Genomic DNA, 8,987 nt, shown 5'->3' on the forward strand with positions numbered 1-8,987 from the left:
ACATATACAATTCACCTTTCTTCCACTCTTTCCCCCCTCTCTCCTCTCTCTCCCAGTCTCGCTTGCCTCTCTCTCCCAATCTTGCTACCTCTCTCCTCCAAATAATGTATAGCTACAAATTGGAATTATCAAACTATAACTATAAAGAGTAATTGATTATTTTTAAGTGGTTATACGTGAAAGTTTCTAAGAAAGAATGGAGCAACTATGTTTACTTATATGCTGAAATTGAATAGCGAAAACCTCAAGAGTTTGAAAAAGGTAAGAAAGAGGGCATGCATTTAATGCAATTTTCTTGTTCTATTACGTCAATCATTCAATTTTTTTTCCTATTTTTTTAATGGTTACATTTGATCAGTACCCACATTTTGTGGCTTCGCACAGTATTTTATATTATTTTTACATGGTTAAAATAATATTTTTTAAATATATATAGTAGATGTCGAATTCCCTTCGGCTATTTCGTATGTCTATTTCTTCATATTTTGAACTTCCTTATCAAAAATTCTAGCTCACCTCTGCCCACGTTAGAGTCGTTTATATCTGAATATGCGCCAGAAAGTCTCACATTAGAAGGTGCAATAGTCCAAAGTGAGTCGAATGTGAGATTCCTAGGTTAAAGATGAAGTAGTACTTACCGCTTTATCATAATCTTTGTCGGTGTAAACAGTAGTATATGTGTAAGCACATCATATCATATCATGTCATTTAATATGTAGCCGGCTATGGAGTTGCTGATACTTCTTACACTCTATCTACTGTCCTACTCCATTTGATAGGTCAATTTTCTTTCTCTTTATTTACTTTTCCCTCTCCTAGGAACACTCATCTCCTCTTTAATATTTTTACTTAAAAGTTAAAAAACTTGACTTTTTGTTGATCATAGATTTTAGTGTGTGTGTGTGTATGAAAGAGAGGAATGGGGAGAACACCATGTTGTGATAAAAATGGTCTAACTAGAGGACCTTGGACCCCTGAAGAAGATGAAAAACTTGTTCAGTTTATCAACAAGAATGGTCATGGTAGTTGGCGGTCACTCCCAAAACTTGCAGGTCTACTTCACTACTCTTCTCATCTTCCATGTTTTTCGACATTTTTGAAGAGTCTGAGCAACATAGTTTTTAACCATTTTGCCCCCTACCTCAATGAGTAACAGGGGATTAGTGTTATTTTTTATTCAGTTTAATGACATTAATATTTGTTTTCTAGTTTATGGTTTTATTGGCTTTGGTGAACTCTACAATGTTATAAATTTCATTTATTTGTTGTTATAAAAGAGAAGGGGTACTTTGATGTTTTCCTTCTTTTGGTGTGAAAGAAATCAATTTACTCTCTGATGAGCATTAATGTTCTTCCAATTTTTCATGTGATACTAATATGGAAAAGTGATAGTTTTACTCTGAGTTCAGTTTTCTGTTTTACAAAGTGACATAAATTACCCTTTCCAATTCACCTGTACTTCAATGTGTTGTTCTACTTTTACCTCTAATCAGCAAAATAGTTAAAATTTTCTTTCTCCTTTTTTCTCTTCACTTAATGTCAAATTGGGAACTCAGTAAATATGTTAAACTAGTGGGAATTGTTCCTTGTTTAAGGCTGCCTTTGGTCTTTGTTTCTCTTCTCCATGTGTACACTATGAATGTTGAGCTAATCAATCGATAATTTATCGAAAGACACTTAGAATGTTGGGCTCAACACATATCCTCTAATGTGGAAATGAGCCAATGGTCTATGTTGGTGCCAAATGTTTTCCGAGTGAACTAGCCTCGATGCGGTGCTGGTTCACTGTTTCCAGCCTAGTCACAGTTTTCTGACTAATACCATAGTTCTTTAGTTATTGTAATCAGCTTGAGCAGCTGGTATTGTGTTAATGACTAAGGCTGTTAGTAGGAGAGTTTAGAATGATGGACTAATAGAATAAAATGGTAACATTGGTCTCTATGGACTATGGTATCATAACCTCATAGTTTGCCTGATTTCTTGTCAACTGTTTTCCACTTTTTCACAATCAGGCCTTCTTCGTTGTGGGAAAAGTTGTCGTCTCAGATGGACGAATTATCTAAGGCCAGACATCATACGAGGTCCTTTTAGTCCCGAAGAACAGAAGCTTGTCATACAGTTACATGGCATTCTTGGAAACAGGTTAGTTTTTGCCTTGTGTAGTTGCATGCTTAACTTCTAGTATTTCTTGGTACTCGTTTTCGTAGTGTAGAAAACACATGAATAGTCATTAGTATGTGTATCTAGATGGGCTGCAATTGCTTCACAATTACCTGGGAGGACAGACAATGAGATAAAGAATCTGTGGAATACTCACCTGAAGAAGCGCCTGCTTTCCATGGGCATTGATCCTCAGACTCATGAACAGTACTCTGACCCCAATGGACTGCTGAGAAGACCAGCTACCTCACCTTCTGCGCGTCACTTGGCTCAATGGGAAAGTGCTAGGCTCGAAGCTGAGGCTCGTCTTTCCAGAGAGTCACAATTCTTGGTTCCATCATCAGTTGGAAGGTCTGAGACTGACTATTTTCTGCGCATATGGAACTCAGAGATAGGTGAGTCATTTAGGAAATTCAAGAAAGGAGAAAAAAATGCTTGTCAAAGTCCAACCTCTCAAGCATCCACGTGTACAAAGTATGGATCAGCTTCAGGCATTACGACTGAGTTTGAACTCGGTGTTGCTGGTTCACCAGTGACAGGAAGCAACCAACATGAATATAAAGAGTGGAAAATTGGCCAACCATACACAGAAGATTTCTTGCAAGGATCAGACACGTCTAGCTCCAACGCCATGGAAGATTCATCTGAATCAGCATTGCAACTTCTTTTGGATTTCCCTAGTAACAATGACATGAGCTTTCTTGGACATAGTGATTCCTATAGTTTGTATCCCTTTTTGAGTGAAAGCTCATGATCTGCCCTTCACCAGAATATGCAGTGTGCTTCTTTCTCTGATATCAGTAGCTCCGAAACGTCGATTTTCAAAAAAATTCTGCTGGTTATTTTTGTAGCTCCAGCTGTGGAAAGAACACATATTCTAACTCTACTATATATTAATGTCATATTAATAGGGCTATCTCAGTTCCATCAGAGGAAAAGACAAATGCAGTTTCCCTCTATATTTTGTAATAGCAACAGTACTATAATGCATGATATTTTCTAATAGAAATTCAGGACTATGTTTTCTTTCTATATAAGTCATGCTTACATATTACAGTTCTTATTTTTTTGGCCAACCTGAATAGCAGCAAGCAAACAGTAGAAACTTCATGACACAAACTAGGAACACAAAGTGATTCTTGAAAACATTTCAAGATTGTAGTTTCCAGACATTTTATACATAATCTCAGATACAGTATGAAGTATTAGTAGAAACTTCATGACACTTGAAACTTTTCATGAGTGCTTTTCTTACACGAACTAGAAAAACTTGATATGTTTGAAACACCGAATAAAGAGCAACAAGCATGAAAATTCACAAAAGAGAATGATACATTTCATGGCTTTAACATCCAAGGCATCCAATCTTCTTAGGGGCTTGTCCCGTAGCACGATACTTGGCAGCTATCTCCTCTGCTTTAAGAAGTTCTTCTCCTCGTCTCGCTTCAACCATAGCTCTCTTTTCCTCTGCCTCCATGTGAACTGCAGCTACTTTATTTTTAATCTTCTCTGCATATTCTGCCTTCTTTTGCTCTAGTTGTTCCTGCAAAATTTGTAGGAGGTTATCAACAATCACTAAATATTTTCTTAGACAATGATAGATGTCGCATCCAATGCATTACCCATATTTTGGTCAGCATTGGATGACAAAAAACAGTTTCTAAAGTCACAAGCTACTACTAACGTTTCTCGATATGATAAAGGAAATAAGAGTCTTTAGATGACAACCTAGCTTGCAGCCAGAATGTGGAGTATCTCATAAAAGAATATCACAGAATAGTTCAAAATGAGTCATCTTCTACAATATATCATGTTTTGAAGTATTTCCCTGTTCAAAATTATTGAAGAAGCATGTATACTAGATTTCTAGCCAGGTTACCTCAAGTTTCTTCAGTTTAGCTTCAATATTTGCTTTCTTGGTGTTCTCCCATGTTCCAACTGACGAGAGCTTCTTCTCGGCCCTATTCAATAATAAAGTAAGGTTATGACTTAGGTTATTGAATTGGCAAAAGGTTTTCGAGTATAGATATATCAATGTCGGGCACAAAATTTAGAAGATTTCGTACATTTCATTCCATTAGTAAATGAATATCTATACAAATGCTTGCATTTTGAACCAAAAACGGTGGACAAGACCATAAGAACATGTTTAAGATAACAATAAAAATGATAGAGGATGCATAAAGTATCCGCAAACAAATGTTGTGCAACTTCAAAAGTGACGATATCCATATAGGGAATGAAGTTTTTGTCTGTACATTTCTCTTGAATAACACAGCAAGTTAGAAATCTTACTTGTTATTCACCTTGCTTTTCTCACTTTCTTCCCATGCCTTGATATAGGAATTCCTTTTCTCTTCTTCAAGGTGTGCGAGAGCAACATCTGGCGGAAAAAAATGAATGAACTTGTTAACTGCTGAGAGTAAGATGTGACCGACTCTAATAAACACAATCTTTTGCGGTACTTTGTCACATAACAGGATAAGCTCCAACTAAAGTCACCTAAGCCAGCTATTAAATGTAATCTTCATGAAATATTTCAAGATGCAACATAAGCACATTCCTATATACTTAGAAAAGTTTCAAGAACTAATATTGGTGCATACCTCTGTCGAAGGATCCCTTTGAACTTTTCTTTGTTGAAGAGTCAGGCTCTGCCAAAATCAGTAAATGAGAATATATCATCAGTCACAGAATATTTCCCTCGACACACAAGAAGTTCATATATGTGCTTTCTCTACAACTTTTCAATCAGAAATTAGTTACAAAAATCACAGAACATCAAGAATGTGATCAGCCAAGTTAACACCAATGATGCCCACAAGACCTAGCTCGAGTGGCAAAAGGTGGAGGATTTGCAGCTTAGGTGGGAGGTTCAAGCCCCACATCACGCAAAGCTAAACCTGATATTTAAGTGGAGAAGGGTAGAGGGGCGGGCCCGTTACCCACCGAGTTTAAAAAACTGTGATTCCGAAGGGCGGGTACAAACAGATTTCTCGGTTATAAAAAAAAAAACAAGTTAACACCAATGATCTGTTTGAAATGCATCAAATTTTCATCATAACAAGTATCAGAGATACTATTATCAACTTTCTATTTAAATGAAGGTTAGTGTCCGAATTCGTTTGTGTGCACCTCGATAATTCTATGTGGTACCTGCTACCTCCTACAAGTGCCGGTACCAAGTGACTCTACAGTAGGTATCACCTACCCGCCTTCACTACAATCATTATCTACCAACGATTCCCAGAGTACTAATTCTATTGATCAAGGTAAACCAGAGTGGCCATCCACTAATTCAATTGATTAAAGTTTAAACAAGAGTGGCCATCCACTAATTAAGCAAATATTGATTTATTTTTGCCAAAAAGTAAAGGAGAGATGTTGGACCTATTAATGATCTTTAAAAAACAGTATACCAAGTCTTTCCAATAATTCAAAAGTTGTTAGGAGTATAAAGGCATCAAAATTAATTGAGTCCAGCCAGATAGGAACAATACTAGAATTAGATACCTCAACTGAAAATAGATCAATTAATAAAGACAAACAAAAAACAACTCCATCTTCAAGAATTTCAAATAAAACGAAAAAATTTACTTGTAAATTGTAATAATATGTAGTAGCTATATATGGGATCAAAATTCAAATCTATGATTTCTAAAAATTTGACTGCATGTCTGAGGTAAATTAGTTGAGTTAGATGATTTTTCTAGTTTTTTAGAAATTGCAGAGGTATAAACCATATTTTAAAATAAAAAAGTATTAACGTCTAAATATTCTTTGCAAAAAGTATGGCAAAGCGAACTTCTAACTCCAACTACAACTTTGAAAATTCCAAATAAAGTGAAATACTTTTATTTACATATAGGCTATAACTCTATCATTTAATCATATGATTAATCAATGTTATATTTTAACCTTGATATATTACCTAACCAACCATGTTTAACTGATTATGTCTGCTGAAAAATTGACCTAAAACAGAATTGGGCAGTAAAAAAGTTTTATCTTTGGATGCTTTGTGGTCTTCATATATTCAAACAGAAACTTCAACCTTGTCCTTACTATCAAACTTCTCTAAGCATAATACATAATATTAAGTTAATATAAAGGTTTGAATAAAAAAAATTAAAAAAATCTTAGCAGTTCAATTGATTAGATACAAAAATTTAAAAAAATCTTAATAGTTCAGTTAGTTGGCTACAAGTTAGATTCTCCGCACCGTTTCCAATATAGTGTGTTAGACCAAAGATTTAACAATGAATAAACGAAATAAAAGATATCAATAGGGATATATACTACTTAGGGGATGGGAACCAACGATTAATTACCCTAAAACAATTTATACCACCGTAATTTATCTCAATCAGTATGATATAGTATAAATAATGGAATAAATTATCTCAAACATAACAATCAAACGAAACATCAATTTTTATCGCGGTCATACCAATATTTAACAGGCACAAACATCAACAATTTCGAATAATAACATACAAAAATTGAAAACCTTCATCCTCTGAATTAAAACAGAGTTTTTGAAATTTAAAGGAATAATTACTTGTTGGGGGAAGAGTAGCAATAGCTTTAGAGTCATCAGATTTGGCCATGGGAGGAGGAGTTGTTGATTCTGGTTGAGGTTGAGCTGCAACTGCAGTAGCTTCTGCCATTGTTATTGTTGAAATTAAATGTATGTATATAGTGAAAGAAGAAGGAATCAATGAACAAAAAAGCAAAATGGAAATTAGTTGTATAATATCTGGAGATTCTGTTTATGAAACTTTTTGTTGGTTAAAAAGAACGGAAGAGAAGAGTAGTAGCGAAGAAAATTGGATAATTTTGGTATCAAATGGACTCAACGGAGACAGTGTTGGGGACGTGTCCACATGTGGGACTGTCGGCAGACTTCCCTATCAATTTAAATTTCTTTAATTTAACGTATCACGTAGAGCTATCAATATGGGTTTGATTTATTCTATTTGAGTTAATTTATATAAATTTTAAAATTTTATGAATCAAATTAGGGTTAGCCTATTTTTTATGAGTCGAAAAATGATTGGTCTAGTCTATAATTACATGAGTTACAGGCTGATCGGGTTAGTTTTTTTATTTAAAAGTATTTTTTATATATTTTTAAAATTAAATTATAATTTAGAAGTATTATCATAAATATTGAAAAGACAATATTACATGATGTTTTAGTGTTATTTCTTTTTAATCAAATTCATAAATTAATTTTTTAAAAAATATTTATTAAGTTTGATTTTAAGTAAAAACCATAAATAACTAGATAGAAATATTAACATAATTGTTTTCAGATGATCATAGCAAAACACAAAAAATTATGATAATATTTCATAGGTTACGGGCTTATGGCCGATGTAATGCATATTTTATAAACGTAAATTGTATTGAAATTGTAATCATTCAAACTTTAAATTGATTTTGAGTTAAGACTCTTGTTATTTTTAATATTCTATTTTACTTTAATTTTTAATTAATTTTTATTTGGCTCACAGGCTAGCTCTATCCACATCTCTTAAGTCTCATAAATCGACAGAGTTATTCAGGTTGAGCTAAAAAATCCTTTTTCAATTGGACTTAGAAAATTATAGTTCACTCTAATCAAATTACGGGTTAGGCCAGGCTGGCCCAACGAATCTAGCACATATTGGTGACTCTATCTATTTTCATATGATCCTTGCTAAAAATAAATGCAAAAAGATCAATACATAAATAACAAACATTTCTTTTAATTTTACCTTGAGAGTTACTATTAGCTTTGAAAAATAAATTTAAACAACATAGAAAAACTAAATATAGTAATTAAATTATGTTCATTAGTTAATTTAATTAAATTTCAAATAAATTAATTTATGTTCATTTTATTGAAAATTTAATTTTAAGAGGATATGAAATAAAATAAAGTAATAAATTTATCTAAATTCCTCTAGAATTAATTACTCAGAGACACTATAGCTTACAATATTGAATATTTTATCAAATTTTGGTGTATTAAGATACATCCAAATGCATATATTACATGATATGGGTCAAATTCGTTCTAGTTACATTATATCCAAGTAGATACGCATGTATATTAAATGCGTAACAAATCCCGCTCACTCTCTCGGCTTTCTCACATCTCGTTCGTCACTCTCCTATGTATCTGATATTTCAGATACATGTGAATCACATTATATACATGCAAACACACATATTTAGTATGATTCTTTTCTATCTGCAATACATAACAAAATTTTCTCGCTTCCCTCCCTATTTTTAGCGTATCTAATTGAAAAACACATGTACTTTATTGTATAGTTCTCAATATATGATAGAAAATTCTTAATTAATGATAAGATGTATAGTATTTTGAAAATCTAAATAACAACAACAATATATATATATATATATATATATATATATATATATATATTGGCGCAGTTTAATTTTGAAAATAAAGAATAAATAAAATGGATACAGTTCTTTTTAAACTAATTATTGTATGAAACAAGGAAAAACAACAAAATTAAGTTGGACCCGATACTTTTACTTTATTAGAACACATAATCATTATTAAGTACCCTATATAGTAATTGTAATCATATTAATTTGACCAAACTGTCTACATATATATAGATTGAACCTACAAATTAGTAGGTAGACTCAGCTAATCAGTATACCCTATTATAGTGGTTAATTACTTTCATAATAAAATTAATTGTCATATTTTACATTTTGAAAATCAACGTTTTATTTTTAAAAGCTACTTTTTAAATAATTCACATAAACAAAAATAAAATGAGGTTAAATATTCAAAATCA

The 8,987-nt window shown here is 32.7% G+C and overlaps 2 protein-coding genes across 2 annotated transcripts; one reads left to right on the top strand and one right to left on the bottom strand.

Moving 5' to 3' along the window:
• The first annotated feature begins 771 nt into the window (after window positions 1–771).
• On the top strand, window positions 772–3,197 carry LOC101264462 (transcription factor MYB17-like). Its single transcript, XM_004229893.5, has 3 exons — window positions 772–1,052; window positions 2,013–2,142; window positions 2,248–3,197. Exons 1-3 carry the CDS (start codon window positions 920–922, stop codon window positions 2,912–2,914), a joined length of 930 nt encoding a protein of 309 aa, XP_004229941.1. The 5' UTR covers window positions 772–919; the 3' UTR covers window positions 2,915–3,197.
• An 86-nt stretch (window positions 3,198–3,283) lies between these two features.
• rem-2 (remorin 2) lies at window positions 3,284–7,062 on the bottom strand. Its single transcript, NM_001247309.2, is given in 5 exon segments — window positions 3,284–3,703; window positions 4,040–4,121; window positions 4,456–4,543; window positions 4,767–4,814; window positions 6,722–7,062. Coding segments are annotated over 5 exon segments (525 nt in total). The 5' UTR covers window positions 6,831–7,062; the 3' UTR covers window positions 3,284–3,505.
• Between the last annotated feature and the right edge of the window lie 1,925 nt (window positions 7,063–8,987).

This window comes from Solanum lycopersicum, chromosome 1 (assembly GCF_036512215.1).
Source record: "Solanum lycopersicum chromosome 1, SLM_r2.1".
NCBI lineage: Eukaryota > Viridiplantae > Streptophyta > Magnoliopsida > Solanales > Solanaceae > Solanum > Solanum lycopersicum.

Bases quoted from the DNA above. Each gene is read 5' to 3' on its own strand.
- LOC101264462 (XM_004229893.5), top strand. From the start codon at position 920: ATGGGGAGAACACCATGTTGTGATAAAAATGGTCTAACTAGAGGACCT. The intron at 1,053-2,012 runs GTCTACTTCACT...TTTCACAATCAG, and splicing joins GTCACTCCCAAAACTTGCAG to GCCTTCTTCGTTGTGGGAAA. The intron at 2,143-2,247 runs GTTAGTTTTTGC...ATGTGTATCTAG, and splicing joins CATGGCATTCTTGGAAACAG to ATGGGCTGCAATTGCTTCAC.